The following is a 16,989-nucleotide window of genomic DNA, read 5'->3' as shown; positions in this document are numbered from 1 at the left end:
ACCTGGTATTCCAATCGCACTGGGCCATGGACTAATACCCAGGACTAAGGCCTGAGGCCTGCCGAGCCGTGCTGCTTCATGCAATGGTGGCGCATGATTTAATTTGGATGGAGTCAGGTCAGCTGTCCAACCAATGGGTGCGAAACAGTGGGGTGGAGTTAGGGCAGCTGAAAACTGACCCATATATAATATGTGATATTTTCTAAGTCTAAAAAGGGGATAATTGAAAATTTCACAAAATGCCCTGTAACTCTAACTTGTTCATTAACTTATCATAATAAAGCAATGTACCAACTTTCAGTTGAATATGTTAAAGGGTAAGGGGGAAAAAAAAGTCTAAGAAACCACAGTTGGGCTGGACGGACGGACAGACGGAGAGCAAACCTATGGTCTTCTCCAGTGAAACCGGTAGGGTACTTACAAGCTGTGCAGTAAGTATTTTAAAATATCATATTTATCTTCCACAAGCAGGGGTGCTCAGAAATGCCAGGTCCCTCCTCCTGCCTATTCCCCTCCCTCCTCCCACCCACCCCTTCCTCCAAACTCCAATCCCACCCCTTCCCCTACCTCCTCCGAATCCCCTCCCTCCAGACTCCCAACCCACCCGTTCCCCTCCCTCATTCCACCCACCTCCCTCCAACTCTCACCCCACCCCTTCCCCTCCCTCCTCCCAACCCTTCCCTCAAAACTCCCATCCCACCCCTTCTCCCCTCCCTCCGGACTCCCACCACACCCCTTACCCCCTCCCTCCCTCTGAACTCACACCCCCCTTTCCCCTGCCTCCCCTGATTAGTGGAGGTTGGCTTTGGGGCTTCCTAATCTCTGGGGACATGTACAGTGCAAAATTGCAAGTTATCTCCACAGCTGACTTGTAATACCTGCTGCCACTACCACCAGGTGGTGCTGCATGAAATGCATATATAGAATTCTTTTGTCAACCTTCCCTCCCAAATCCCCATGACTACAGATGAAACCAAGTGGGCCATGTTCACCACGAGGTAGAACTTGGTCCATGTGCCAAGTGTGGTGGCAATTGGCCCAGTACTTTTGGCGTGATTGTTGTGACACACAGACAGACAGAAAATGACATTTATTTATTAGATACTGACAGTTGGGGTGAATTCGAACCTTTGTTGAAATCTTCGTGTCCCTTGACAGTTGCGTATTGGTTATAGCCAAATGTGCACGTTTAAACACTTTATTTCTTTCCAGACGGGAAATGACCGAATGTTATTTTGCAGAAAAAGTATAGGATTTGGAAGGAATTAATTTTTAGCTCTGGAATGCTGTTCACGTATGTGAAAATCTGTGGAGCTATGCCACACGTCATAATTGTGGACAGTTGTAATTGTAGAGTAATGGCAATGTGAGAAGGTGGAGCGACTGGAGCGTTACATTTACTAGGTAGCTGTGCCATGTATTCTGCAGGATCTGGTCACATTTTAAGTTTTGTAAAAGGATGGTGGTTTGCTCTCTCAATGATAAGTCTTCTCACCCCACCTCCGTCCCGCATGGAATTGTCGCATCAAATGAAATTCTCTACCTTGTTATTTGTGGCTTTCCAGGCTGTCTCCTTCCATACATCCATCCTATAACCCCTACTTTTAAGTACTATACTAAGGGCATTTCAGGAAAAAATAAATCAGAAATGAAAACTCTATATGTAAATTGATCATGATCTGAATGTATGCTATGCTGAAGAATCCCCCCTTCCCTTCCCATATGCTTCAATCAAAACTCCACCGCCACCCCTTCCACATGTATATAATAAATACATTTCCCCTAACACCTCCGTGAGAGTGGACCTCGTGAATTGTGTACAAGGGATAAGAAAGGGCTCGAGCCAGATTCCAAACGCAAGATTAATTGTGCAATATCCTCCAAACCGAATGTGTTCTTGGAACATTCCGAGAGCCCTGGCATAGCCCAAACTTGTTAAACAGACTGTATCAAACATTCCAGTGGGGAGTTCGTCTTTTCTCCCATTTGCGGAAGTGCTTCCTGAGGCTGTTCAATCGCACCGTTCCCTCCAGGGCTTCAAGCAAGTGGTGCACCACCATCTCAGGTCACCTCCCCCTTCCATCCCTATATTTTACACCCCCATTAAACCTACCGAACCCAACCCTCTTACTTGCAGATAACTGTTTCTTCCTCTCCCTTCACTATTTTCCCATTCGCTCATTCCCTTGCTTTTTGTATCCAACTGTGACCCTGCTTTATGTTGTCTTTTTACCCCTTGTCAACTTGCTCTTCCACAAGGTTTGATTTTGTACTGAAAAAAATAAAATAAAATAATGAAAATACCTTTTAAACAACTCCAGTTGCTATCAGAGTGTTAGTGAGGGTGGAGGAAGGGGTTCTAAGGAAAACCATAATCAAATTCTATAGCAGTTTCAGCCAAAATGGCAAAACACCAATCACACATAACTATTTTATCCAATGCAAATACTCCTCTACAGCATCCAGACAATTTGTTTCACACATCCTGGTTAAAAAGTAAGATTTATTTTTTAAATGAGGCTGTCCTCATCGATAACACCACCATTTATGAGTTTATGTCAAACACATTGTGCGGCTCTATGACAAGATATTACAGGAAACCACAGTATTGTTTGACTGTACAGTGAGAAAGTTGCAGAAGTTGAGAACTTGAATCAGGATGTGGTGATGAAAATGCCTGCCTTGGATAGGTTTTGGTAAAGTTACGCATTCTTACTGAATGACACCAGGAAAGGACACCCATTGAAAATTTCAAAAGAACACAAGAAAAATAAAACTCACATAAACTGTAGCTTTATCTCCGATTGCAGGTTTTGCCATTGCGAATTCCACTGCGTTCCATTGTTCTGCGCGCGCGCGCGCACACACACACACACACACACACACACATATACACACACACACACACACACACACACACACACACACACACACACACACACACACACACACACCATTATGTTTAGCTAAACTGCCTTCTGCCTGGGTCAAAGTTTCATCTTCGACTTGCCAAGTGACATTCCAGTACAATGCCAAATATATCAATCCCACTTTTCATTGTTGTTACAGGTGCCTTGCCAGGATTCCATTTCCATTCACTCATAAAGTCAGCCTCATTTCTACTCACGCATAAAGTAAGGCATTTGTTGCTTTTATACAAACAGACGCTCATGGAAGGAAACTGTGCCAAAACAAGCAATTGGGTAACGGATATGACTCGGTGAACTGATGATACAACGCTGAAAGTGGAAAAAAACATTTTCCAAGAAAATGAATGAATAATTATCAAGTCATTCATTTCCTCCAGATTGCCACATCATCCAAACTCTGATGAACGATGAATGATGAACTCTGATGAATGTTACACTACCTGTTTTAGCCTCTTGATGGCAAAGTTCGTGTGATGGATGTTAGCCTTGAATACCACACCAAAAGCCCCTTCTCCAATCCGTGCGTCTGGGCCGAAGTCCCCAGTGGCTTCGCGGATACTTGTTAATGAGAAAATCGGCTGCACCTCTATACCTACACACAGCACACATGCAAATAACATTATACAAGAAAACAAGTACACTGCCACAGAAAATGCCACCGATTCAATTGGCAGTCCACAATGCGAGATATATTACATGGCCTATAACCCATCCCTACACACAGAACGTTGGCCTGTTTGGCATTCTTATCTGAGCATATAGTGCACGATGTGATCCCAGGTTAAGTACCATATCCTGTGGCATTTGTCCATCATATACACCTATGTATTTTGCTGTCCTTGTTCTGTATGTGATATATTAATAGATAAACACAAGCTAATCCATGCACCTTGGTCACTGTTTGACTTACTGCTGGGGCTGCAGATAGGTACAGGTTTTTGGTAGCAAACAGCAGCATCTCCATTCAATCGAGCTTCTTCCTGTAAGTGTAAAACAGAAAATTCAAGAAGGTATGACTTTGATGACTAATAAATTTTATTTTGTAAGTTTGAAGGCAAGAGGACTATTAAATACATTATTGCCTCCTCCAATACCTCCTGCATCCCTACCTCCCTGCCCTCTCACCACTTTCCTTGCTCCAGCACTGAAAGTCCAGTTTGGGATTTGAGGTGTTGGGTTTTTACCATTGCCACACCGAAAACTGTTGGATTTTTACCATTGCCAGGCCTAAACATGCTAGGTTGTGACAAACTGGCAAGCGGATTGACATAGATTGTGATTAAAAAAAAATTAATTATACATGGTCTTGGCTCATGGAAGAGCGAGGACACAACATAACAAAGGGAACAGCAGGAGAAAGGGGAAACACCTGTCGCCCCGGTGTCGCGGGGGAACCACGAGGGAGGGGCTGTCCCTGGTTCCTCTCCGGACTCACCGGGAATTGCAGGCCGTCGCACACGAACAACTTCGTGTCGCGGCGGGTCACTAATCAACCACGAATGCCAAAAACTCGACCACGTGATCCAGGGCCCTCCATCTGACAACCGTTTACCTCGGAACACGTGATCACCTTGTCGGGGAATCACGCCCTTGATGCGTACTTGCGTAACTTATCGTATCAGGTGCAGCCGAGTGGAGCTGGCTATTAAGCAGATTTTGGGGTATAACGTCACGGCTAAGCTAAGGTGCAGACCATGCTTAACCAATGGAGGAAAGGATGAAATGGGCTGGATTAATTGGGTACATTTCTAACAGGCACATTTATTTAAACAAGAGCGAGGAAAATTATGTGGCACAGCATGGGATTTATTGCAAATGTACAGCAGGGAAAGCAAGGAATTTGTGTGTGCAGCAAATGACATACAGTATTCACAATACAAGACAGTGCAGAGTTACCCAGAATATGCTTATACAGTCTTAACTTATGCTATGACAGGTGCCATCACACACACAAACGTGAGGAAAATCAGACAAGAGAGATAAGAAGCAGTTGAGGATTAGTGACCTCAATACCTGGCGCGGTCGACGGACATGTGCAACCCAAAACACTTAGGAAAGGGAAGGAGGGAGAAATACTGACGATGTCTTGGGTGTGGGAGTGAGAGGTGCAAGTGCAAAGCAACGTGAGGTGCAGCATGCTGTAAGAGAAAGATGTGAGGTGCAAGTCAGTGTGGTTCACTCTGAAAAGAACGGTGGTTTCACTCTGAAAAGCACGTTCTTGGTCACTCTGAAAAGAACTGTCTTGGTCAGGCTTGCCTGTGCCGATTGCGTTTTGTGCATCCACAATAGACAAGAGATATATGGGAGAGAAAGATGCATAAGAGAAAGACCCCATCATAATCGTGTAAGAATCTGCATGTGTAAATGTTGCTGCGAGATGCAGCTGAACTGAGTGTCGATAGAAGGAGAGGAGCCCCGGCTTCTAGTCGTAATTTGTGATTTCGTACTTGACCGTGCTGACTATGTAATGCTGTGCACATATGTGAAAATCTGAAGTGTTATGCCACATGTCATAATCTGTTGTTACACCAGCGACAGTGCTGAACGAGTGGCGCTCAGCACTGACGCTTGCCCTCCTGCGCCGTCTGCCGCTGCCTGCTTCCCCAGCGAGGTCCGAAGTCTGCCACAGTCTCTTGTCTGGCGAGCTCTGGCAAAACTCTCTCCTGGCGTGTCTGGCGAGTTTGGCGATATCTGTCTGAACTGAGCTGAGTTTGCTTTTTTATGAGCCCCGGGCAGGGGAGGAGTCAAGAATGGGATCAAATGGAGCTGTTGGTAAACTCAACCCTCCACATTGGTCCATAGTGGTCGTAGCCAGGCCTCAAACGTGAAAATGGCCTCATTTGCTCACTGACATGTCCATGCGTCAGAGCTCTGACATTAACATAGGGCCATGGTTCTCAGAAGCACCTTCTGGCTCCGAACGTGTGCTGGCCTCCATTCAAATGTGGTATTTTAGGGAAATCCCTGAGTTACCCGTATGTCCTCAAACCAGCTCCAGCACATGTTCGCGGTTTGAGTTATGCCTCGTAATAACCCAATCCTTATCTCCTCAGCGTCCCTCAAGGCTGCGGGGACTGTTCAACGAATAAGTGGCGGTTGTGGCGATTATGGAGAGGTGGGATTATGTTGTGGCATTTTGTAATGAAGAGATTGTAATGTGGCGTTGTGACGAAGAAGAGGAAGTTGCTTGTAGCAATGTTGTCCCGGTGGAGAGGGAGAGATTTGTCCCCAACAGTGGCGTTTGTATTGAAGATTTGAATGTAAGTGGTTGTGGGTATTTTTGGTAATCGTGTGGAGTGATTGTGGTGAGCATGGTAGCAGTGTATTTAGCAGACTAGAGCTCTGACGTGAGATGGCAGTTGGAAACTGGCGTACAGTTTTAAATGCAAAATGGCACGCATATGCAAATGAACTTCAATGTGCTCACTTACTGGGGTCCTTTTGGTTTGCATGCATGAGAGGTGGGGCAAAGGAGTGGAAGAAGTGCAAAGATTGAAGAATGAGGACCTCACTAAAAGAGCCCTACACAACGCATATTTCCCATTTACTCACTAGACATATGGAAAGGGATAACTGAACACGTACTGTTGAAATAACTACCTTGGGATCGCTATATGTTGTGTGCCATTGCCTCGGAGGCATGCGGTTTTAAAGAACCACAACACACCAATAGCAGGGCGGAGAGAGAAGGTAAACAGAGATGGGCAAATGAGGGATGCAGGTAAATATGAGGGTTAGGGAGAACGCAAGCGGTGGGCAAGATTGATACATAAGCAAAATTTTGGGAGGGTGAGGGTGGTTTAACGAGTGTAGAAAGATTATGGCTTTGGATTGGGGATGACCTGAGATGGTGGTGAACACTGCCTTGTAGGCCGGGAAGGAAGAATGAGATCGAAGAGAGTGTTGAAGGCAGTTCCACATGTGGGAAAAGAGAGTAATAAATGAGTGGAAGTGAGCAGAGGTTCTGGGTTTCGACACTTTCACTAGGAGGGGGGTGGCTGATGGATCACGGATCACGTGCTTCCTGCGGATACTTGGGGGGGGGGCAGAGCACGGAGAAGGCAGAGGGTGCAAGACCAGAAATGAGGCAGATGACTGAGAGACCATCGATCTGTCGATGATGGCGAAGCGATAACCCATAGACTCAGCTTCATCACAAGAGATTCCAATGATCTTGAAAGCCTTGGTTTCCTTGGCGTCAAGCTGAGTAAGATGTAAGGCAGGGGAGCCAGCCCAGAGAGGAGAGCAGTACTCCATCTTGTTGTGGATGAAAGACTTGTAGATGGATCGGAGCCCATGTGTGCAAAGGAAGGACTTCGCACGACGGAGGATGCTTGTTCGGCATCTGGCTTTGGAGGCCAACTTTTAAATGTGGCTTGCCCAGAGTGATCATGGCTGAGAGCGAGACCCAAAAGTTTGTGTCACTGAACCTCTTCGAGAGGGTTGTTGGAAAAGTAGATGGTAGGTCTTGCAATACGGTCCTTCCGCAGAGAGAGAGAGTGAATGTGTGGGATTTCTCAGGATTGAAAGATATGTTCCAAATGTTTGACCAGTTTGTGATTTTTGTCAAGGTCTGAGGAGAGGAAAGAGGCTGCCGCCTGTCTGTCACAAGGATGAGAGATGTCACAGCAGAGAATCGAGTCATCAAGCAAAGAGATAAAGAGGATTTTCCAGAGAGTCAGTGATATCATTGATGAAGATTAGGAATAATATGAGGCCTAGAACACTGCCTTGGAGTACTCCAGCCTTGACAGGTAGAGGATATGAAAGGGGTTGCGTTGAGAGCCACATGTTGGCCATGAAAGTGGAGGAAGTCAGTAATCCAAGAGTGGAGTTGGCCTTGGATTTCATAGGCAGACAATTTTTAGAGCAAGTCAGGATGCCAGACTGCACCAAAATTTTGAGATATGTCCAGGGAGATGACCCCGATCTCATGTCTGATATTGAGGGCCTCCATTCATTGTTGGAAGAGTAGAAGTAGCATGTCCAAGGTTGAGTGACCAGGTCTGAATCTGAATGATCCGAGACAAGGCTGTTGGAGAAAAGGAATGTTTTTTTTTTGTCAACTGTGATGATGGATTCCATGGCATTGCTGATGATTGGAAGTAGAGGAAGCTAATTGGTCTGTAGTTAAGGGGATCAGTTTTTGAAACTTTTTTTATGTAATGCTGTGATGTTGACTGATTTCCAAGCAGATGGAAGATGACCTACGATAAATGACAGGGTGTAAAGAGCAGACACAAGGAAGTTCAAGGGCAGCAGAGCAGATTTTTAGGACACGTGAGCTGATGCTGTCTGGTCCAGTTGTAGAGACAGAGTCGATGATTGCCCAAAATTTCTCCTCCTTCTCAGATGCAAAATACACATAATTCAGGAACAGCTGGGTATGACGGGGAAGGGTGGGTACAGAGAGATAGAGAGCGAAAGAGAGAGAGAGAGACAGAGACAGAGACAGGTTAGGGACACAAGATTTTGAAGCAAACACAGAATTGAGGCATTTGGCCTTCTCACGAGTGGAATCGGCTGTGGTGCCATTTCAAGAGAGGGAATGGATGGAAGGGGAGCATACATGAGAGCCAGACTTGACAAGGCACCATCAGGTTTTACAGGAGGGAGACAAGGTTGAAAGCTCATTCTTGAGATTTGACAGATAATGTTTTCTGGCTCTCCTGAGGGTAGACACACACAAGTAGAGTGAGAAATGGAGCTTTTGATGTACAGCAAAATTCCACCGCCAGGACGTAGTACAATGTCCAGGGAGAGACACTAATGAGTCAGGGACATCTGGTGGGAGGAACAATTCTGTTAAACAAATGATGTCTGGTTTATCGGCAGTGGCCTGGATTGAGAGATGTCAGGTTAGAACGGAGGCCTCGGATGTTTGAGGTCAACACAGCTAGAGATGGGGGAGAGGAGGAGGCATTGGGTGAGTGAGGTGAGGGGAAGGTTTGAGTGTGTGGGGGAAGGTTTGTGTGTGTGTGGAGAGCAGGAGAAGGTTTGAGTGTGTGGGGTGTGGGTGAAGGTTTGAGAGTGTGTGGGGTGTGAGTGAAGGTTTGAGAGTGTAGGGAGTGGTAGAAGATTTGTGTGTATGAAGTGTGCGGGGAGGTTTTAGAGGGCAAGGTGAGGGGGAAACATTTCGGGGTTAGGTGAGGGGAAAGCGAGCAGAGAAGTTGGGGTGGGGAGGGATGCAGAAAGGAGGGACATGAAGCTTTGAGTGTGTGGGGTGCAGAGGAAGGTTTGAGGGGAGCAGGAGGTTTTGGAGGGTGAGGTGAGGGGAAAGCATCAAGAGGGTGGGGTGAGGAGGGATGCAGAAAAGGGGAACATGAAGTTTTGAGGGTGTGATGTGGGGGTGGATGCTTTTCTTGATTCCATATTTCCAACTTTGACAGCGGTAGATAAAGATCATGGGATGGGAGATTTGAATGCTTGTTAAACACATGGAGAAATGCTGCGCTGTATGAGTGGGGTCGAGGGAGTTGGGGGGAGGGGGGTAAGGTTTATGGATGAGTCACAGAATAGACAAAAAACTCAGAAAAATCACTTTGGTCTGTTTCTTTGGGTGTGTGTGTGTTTGTGGCGCCAGTCTGCTAAGTAATGAATTGTTAAGTGCCTTGCTGTACATACATGCTTATTAATATTCGGATAACTCTGCCCTTACGTGCTCCCCTCATTTCCCTATTGTTAATAAATACCCCCATTTGTGAAATGTATCAGCTCGTTCGTGTCCTTTCCTCCATTGGCTTAGCGTTCTGCGTGTTGGAAAATTAGCAAGGCGGTGTGCCGCTGTAAAGGGGACATTTGGACCGACGGATCTCGGTGACCATCCGCTCGGGTCGCACACGGTTCGAGTACGCCAGCGTCTCGTTCCGTACGAGCATCGTCGAGGGTGAATTTCCCCGGTAGTTTGGACCACGTGGGTATTTAGGTAAATTGAAATTGGCAATTGACCCTACCCCACGTGGTCGATCTATTGGCGAACTTCGGTCCGATAAGGGACCCGTACTTTTCGGAGTTTTCCGAAGAGGTACGATCTAAATTCCGGGTGATCGGTGGAGTCGACCCTGCAGCTCCATCTTGCCGTTGTGCTCGCAGCCGACGCCCGGCCCCGCAGCAATATATATATATATATATATATATATATATATATATATATATATATATATATATATATATATATATATATATATATATATATATATATACACACACACACATACATGTAACTGATTGTAAAACGTCATGTGGCTTTGCAAACATTCTCAATGGAAACACACACACACACACACACACACACACACACACATTGTAATGAGGAGAGGAAAATGAAATAGGATAGGATAATGTTGAGGAAATATAAATAAGATGCCAGGGAGCGGAAATACACCCAGGGCTAAAGCTAAAGCTGAGTTTCTATCTTTCTATCTGAGTAAGGCCTTGAAAAATGCCGTTTGGGCCTTGACAACACAAACAAACAAAACAAAATGAACAGCACAAAACAACGAACGAATTTGCATGAAATATTGCACTGGATTAAAACAGCAACACAATGCTGAATGGCACACACTAAACAGGACGAATCTGGTTTGGAAAACTAATCTTTGGTGAGGTGGGACGGAGGAGCTCAAATTGTACTTGCACACACGGAATCCCTGAACTGGGAATGTTCAATCAAATGGATCAGTATCCATCATTTAAAAAAAAAAGATTTCATGGAGTTAAGATCTTACTGCTGGGGTTACAGACAGGTACAAGCTTAAAATTAAATTTACAAACTCCAACATTCTGTGTTTGCTTCAAAAAGCTTGTGTCCCCAACTCTTCGCTCTCTGTACCCACCCTATCCAGTCCTACCCAATTGTTCATGAATTCTCTCTTTTGCACCTGAGAAGATGAGGTTTCTGGCAACCCTTGACTCCGCTTCTGCAACAGGACTGCAGGGCATCAACAAACATGCCTTAAAAACCTGTTGCTCTTGCACATCCTCTTTCTGCTCTGTTCACTGCATCATTTGCCCGAAGTCATCTTCCATCTGCTTGGAAGTTAGCCAACACCACAGCATTCCATAAAAAGGTGCAAAAACTGACCCCCTTAACTCAAGACCTATCAGTTTACTTCCAATCATCATCAAGGTAATGGAATCCATCATCGCAGCTTCGCAGTTGATATGAAATTCATTTTCTCCAACAGGCTCACTCAGATCACTAACTCTGATTCAGACGATGTCACTCCACCTTGGACATGCTGCTTCTACTCTCCCAACAATGGATTGAGGTCTTCAGTATCAGACATGAGATCAGGGCCTTCTCGCTGGACATATCTCGTACTTTTACACAGTCTGGCATCCTGCCTTACTCTCCAAACTTTATGCATATGGTATCAAAGGTCAATTTCACACATGGCTTCCTGACTTCCTAGACTTTCATAGCCAAAGTGTGGCTTTCAACGGAATCTCATCTCCTGTCTCTGTCAAGACTGGAGTCACCCAAGGCAGTGTTCTGGACCCAGTCATATTCCTAATCTTCATCAACAATCTCTCTGACCCTCTGGAAAATCTTCTTTATCTATTTGCTGACAAATCCACCCTGTGCCACGTCATCCCTCACCTTTCAGACAGGCAGGCTGCAGCCTCTCCCCTCTTTTCAAACCTTCACAAAATCACAAGCTGGTCAAACACTTGGAATATGTCTTTCAATCCTGACAAATGTCACACTCTCTCAATCTCTTTCTGAAAGGACCATCTGGCAAACCCTTCATCTACTTTCTTAACAATCCTCTTGAGGAAGTTCAGTCATTCAAACTCATGGGTCTCACTATCAGCCATTATCTTATTTGAACAAACCACATTTGAAAGTTGGCCTCCAAAGTCAGTCGCCGACTGGGCATCCTCCATTGTACAAAGTCCTTCATTGGCACACCTGAACTCCTATCCACCAACAAAGCCTTCGTCCACAGCTTGATGGAGTACTGCTCCCGCCTCTTGGCTGACTCCCCTACCTTACACCTTGTTCAGCTTGACGCCATTGAAACCAAGGCCCTCAAGATCAGTGGAAAGTTTTGCTTTTGAAGAGTTAAAAAAAACTGGAATTGTAATAAATTTTAAAAAAGAAATCAGAAGGGACACAACCATGACTTTCCTAACATTTACTCATTTATGGGACACCTGGGAATCAAATGAAATCTCCTGAATGCAGATATTGGCAATATGTAAAGACAATCACAATGATAAAGCATACGTGTGAAGAGCATTATCCATATCAGGTACATTGAAACCGAATTACCTCAGGCCACAAGTACATTATAAACATGCTAACAAGCCATTGGCCAGCATAAAAAGATGTGGCTTACCTGCTGTGGCTTGATATGAGCAGAGTCCCAGTTTTGCATGAATGGTGAGGAAGGGCGCGAGTTTTTATTGCATGATGAAGAAGAGTTGGAGGAAAGTGAAGAAGAGGATGATGAGTCACCGGATTTAGAAGATGAAGACCGAATGTGGCACGGGCAGTCGTTGCCACAGAAAGTTGCGGAAGGGGGTGGGCCTGGTAGGGGGAGCTCAGAATCGGAAATGTGATCAAATCTGAAACCTAGGTTAGAAAAGGAAACAATATATTTGGAGTGAGTGTGACCAAGATAAACAAACAACAAATGTTCATGCAACAAAATGCATTATATATTTAAGAGGGCATTTGCTAACTTGCTGCAAGTGAGAGCTATAAGAAATGCCATGCCAGCAAACTTCATCCTGCTCACAGATATTTAACTTCTTATCCTGATTGCATGGATTAGCCCTTCCTTCCCCCCCCTCCCCCATTTCTCAGCATTACTTTACCAATGTTCAAGTAAACTCTATGTTAACATAAATTTAACTTCTTTTCTTTTTTTTCAAATTACACATTGCCCCAGAGTGTGTGTGTGTGTGTGTGTGTGTGTGTGTGTGTGTGTGTGTGTGTGTGTGTGTGTGTGTGTGTGTGTGTGTGTGTGTGTGTGTGTGTGTGTGTGTGTGTGTGTGTGTGTGTGTTTCCATTGAGAATGTTTGCAAAGCCACATAACGTTTTGCAATCAGTTACATATTACAACCTCAATACACCTGGCCCTAAGCAAAGCTGATGTGAAACTACCGGAGGAGCTTGAGCCAAAGGTGAAAAAAAGAATAATTCTGCAGCTTCCTTCTCCAAGCATTTTGCACCAATTTCGGCGTTTCGGGCAACGACAAAAAAAAAGAAAAAGCACAGGAGGTGCCCAAAAGTCTAATGACACACTCAGTGTTCAAAATAGAAACAACGTTTACTTCTTTAAATTTCTGTTCCTTTCGACAACACGATGGCGTTTTTCTTTATTTAGGCAATGCTAACCCCAAATCAGAATGGGGAAAAAATATTGTATTAAAGAAGGCATGCATGAAAAAAAATTTCTCCAACCTCATTTTCCTTGCAGTTAGTGAACCTGATTTTTGTGTCATTGTTCCGTATTCATTTAAGGTTAAGCTTAAAGGGATGCTCTGGGGTGGAGTAAACTCTTATAACAAGGACAACACATTACATGAAGTTATTCACTCATGTGAACAAATAACTTGTATTTTTATTGATTTATGTTTCTGTGGGAGAGGTAAATTTGAAGAAAATGAAGCTCTGATGTTGGCCGATAGCACATGGGCATGATATTTCACGAGCCTGCTTGTGAAATGTCATATCCATGTGCTAGAGGCCTTTGCTTGTGAAATACAAGTGCAGTACACTACTTGAACAGTCAAGGACTGAATTAAGCAATTTGTGTAACACCAGGCCTGAACAGTTCATCATGCTGAATAAGCAAACAAACTAAGCTTGATTTTGGCTTAACAGTTAAAGTGGCTGGCTTAAGATCCTAGGGTCTTGACTTCAAGCTCTTGTTTTTTGTTGAATTAATACCAAGCGGGTCGACTCAGCCTGTCATTCTTCCGAGGTCAGCAAAATGAGTACTAGCTTACTGGTAACAGGGGGGTATTGCATTAGTGGCACAGCCACACTCCCAGAAAATTATGCAGCCAAACAGCCACAGGCTGCATATGGATAAATAAATAAATAAAACATACAAGCTGACTAACGTATCTTGCAAAAACTTCGTTTTGGCAAGATAATAAGCAAACAAACATGGCAGGATGGAACATTACAGGGCCATCCATGATCATCCCATCCACTATTTACCCATTTTCTTTAGCTTTGTGTTTTGCAAATCACAGGCACCAAGTGAAGGGAAAGACACCAAGATTACTAACATGATTAGTGTGAGTGTGATGATTGTCAGAGAAAGGCACATTTAACGATTTATTCAAACATCATTATGATTAATTAGATATTCTACAATTAATTTGCAATTGGTCACTGGCTTTGACACCAATACAAATATTTATTACGGATCCTAGGCATCAGAAAGCTACATATAATCGAACAAACGGTTTCAAATGGAACACCTCGCCACCATGAGAGCATTTAAATTGCATCAGATGTGGTAATAAATGTGATTTTTTGCTCCCAGATGCCATTTGCATTTTTGCCACTTCCATCCCGACCCCGTTTAGTATCCCGTGCGGGCACAGGTAACTTGTTAGTATCAAGTAATGTTTTATTGATAGTCCGTTGGTCAATGTACAAAAACCAAATTTTCATATAGAATCTTCACAACTGTGTTTAATCCCATCTAAATACATCACTGATCAGAAAAAAATGTTGCCAGTTTTTCTGTGTGGTCCCAGGGTCATTTTTGGTACAAAATAAACTTTGGTGTGAAAAATGCGATAATATTTGACCAAAAATTTAGTTTCTTTAGTAAGTATACCGTGTGACCCCTTAAAATGATCAGGATGATCCAATCCACTATGAGAGTGTTTCCATATAGTCATGAGTCCCTGTGTGTGAATATTGTGCAGTTCAATGCTATTAATGTATAATTCTTCACTACAAGTACCAGCACATGGAGTCTCAAAAAGATGAGCATTTGAATTTCCAATGGACAAAGTGTCGCATTAAGAATTTTGCAAACATCAGTCACTCCTATTGTGAACCAATGTGTCCCACTTCAAACCACATATATTTACACCTGAGCCCTTGCTCCTTACGTTACTCCTCTTCCTCATCTTGTCCAATTACAGTGGGTTGTGTGTTGTGACATTTGTCCTCATCTCCCGCGCAGTGGCAGAGTTCGGTGCAGACAAGATTGTGGTGTCTGCAAGAGCACCTGCCTGAGCATGTCCTGTCTGTGGATGCACAGCTGCATCACTGTGCATCCACAGATGTCAGCTGCAAAACTGCATCTGGAGCTGGTGCTTCCTCGGTCAGCACTGGCACCAGTCGACCATCTTGCTGCTGCCATCCAAGCTCCAGAGGGTTGGAGATGACTGGGTCTAGGACAAGGTCCTGTGACCAAACACTCGCCTGTACATGTGCTCGCCTGATATGCTCCAACCAAGCACCATGGGTAGGTGGTAGTTTGTCCACTCCTTGTTCAGGCTTCAGTAGTTTGAAGAGGTGCCACCTGAGGTCCTTCGCCTGGGTGATATGGAGTCGTCTAGGACAGAATAGTGCACACAAGAACTCTTCACAGCCCTTGACCACTTCAGCAGACGGTTCTGCTCCTTCTCCAAGCCCAGCCAGTGCAGCAAGTACCGTGGGGCTTGATGCAAGGAATGCTGTGAAGCATCCCTTTTTGCCCTTTCCTTATATGTGTCCAGTTGTATCGCACCCGGTCAGTGCGTGCCAGTTGATTAAAGCAGATGCTTTATCTGGACCAAGTTGGTCTGAGATTGGTTTCAGCATGACTTTGTGACGGCGCTCCCTGGTGCCCATGATTACTGCTGGTCCGATGCCCAATTGTGGCACCCTGCGAAGAACCAGGAGTAGAATATCAGTGTCTTGGGAGTATAGGTGGACTCTGAGTCCTGTTTCTGCAACTTCCACCGCATGTAGAATCATGAGAGACAGGGCAGTCGGAGTTTGTCACGGTCACCAGGTTCCCAGCAGTACTCATGTCTGAGTTTTTGAGGCAGGTACAGAGTGAGTGAATCCTTTGTGTCGTAGCTTGTGAGAAAAGTACCTTTGTCTCTGATGCAAGTTGAATCTTGTACTATGTAGGATCGGATTCCCTTTGACTTGCCTCTGCGCCGTTCTCTTGTGCCTTCCTTCAGTGAAGATACTTTGGTATAGTTATCAAAGATAACCCTCACTTGGTCATAGCCTCGAGCTTTTGAGTCGATGATCTTGACATATGATGTGCCAAGGTCACTGCAGTTATTGAAGTTCTTGACCGCCATCAACTCCTGCAAGACTGCCATTCGGACTTTCAAACATACTGTGGAACGTTGACTCTGATGACATGGGGGTGAGTGTCACTTGTCTGTCTGTCTTGCAGGCCTGTACTATTGATTGAGACAGGATGAGACACGAGTTGTGCAAGTGTTCGGTGCGTGTCTCAGTTGTTGACGCTTTTGCTCCTTGCAAGACCCATCTTGTGAAGATGATCAGTTCAGCTGGTACACCCGATTCACTGCACCCGACCAGTGAGCCATTAAAGGATCATGGATCATCCTTTCTAGACTGTAGGACAGCTTGCCTAATTATGTTGGAACACCGGAAGATTGTGTTCATCTCTCCTTTGATGTCTCTCTCCTCTATTGCCTGGTCTATAGCAGAGCGACCAGCTTCATTGGAATGTTGGACTGCTGGCTTCCTCCCTCGTGCATCAGTGATTGTGAAATTTGTGATGTTCTGTTGGATTTTCACCAAGAGGACCTGCCGAGTGATTTTCTCGTTGTGAATTCCATGATCATGCATCATATTGGTGTACAGTGCAGCCACCTCGGTCAGTGTGATGATGTCTCCTTGATTCAAGCGCTCTTTAATTCGGCAAATAATTCAATCTCCGCCGAAATAGATGCCACAGTGTCTTTGTCTGACTGGCTGTCCCTGTTACTGAACCTTTGGGGCTGCTGCACATAGCGCTGCCAGTGCATTGTGTGGCAACTTGTGTGGTACCTGATGTCCCTGGACAGGAAGTCTCCCTCCGCAAGGATGTCTGCCATATTAAATTTC

General features: G+C 44.8%; 1 protein-coding gene across 1 annotated transcript in view; it reads right to left on the bottom strand.

The window, feature by feature from the left end:
• LOC147018096 (interleukin-1 receptor-associated kinase 3-like) overlaps positions 1-16,989 on the bottom strand; it is a 75,573-nt gene that overhangs the window by 26,784 nt on the left and 31,800 nt on the right. The window contains exons 4-7 of the mRNA XM_085897444.1: positions 12,275-12,510; positions 3,841-3,910; positions 3,371-3,522; positions 2,782-2,846 (exon numbers count right to left, since the gene is read on the bottom strand). Coding sequence (XP_085753570.1) covers positions 2,782-2,846; positions 3,371-3,522; positions 3,841-3,910; positions 12,275-12,510 — 523 coding nt within the window. The remainder of the gene's footprint in view (positions 1-2,781; positions 2,847-3,370; positions 3,523-3,840; positions 3,911-12,274; positions 12,511-16,989) is intronic.

The sequence above is a fragment of the Eptatretus burgeri genome, chromosome 10 (assembly GCF_056783735.1).
Source record: "Eptatretus burgeri isolate ZD-2024b chromosome 10, Ebu_testis_v1, whole genome shotgun sequence".
In the NCBI taxonomy this organism is placed as follows: domain Eukaryota; kingdom Metazoa; phylum Chordata; class Myxini; order Myxiniformes; family Myxinidae; genus Eptatretus; species Eptatretus burgeri.
The sequence above is the reverse complement of the archived record's forward strand: the minus strand, read 5'-3'. Positions and strand labels throughout refer to the sequence as shown.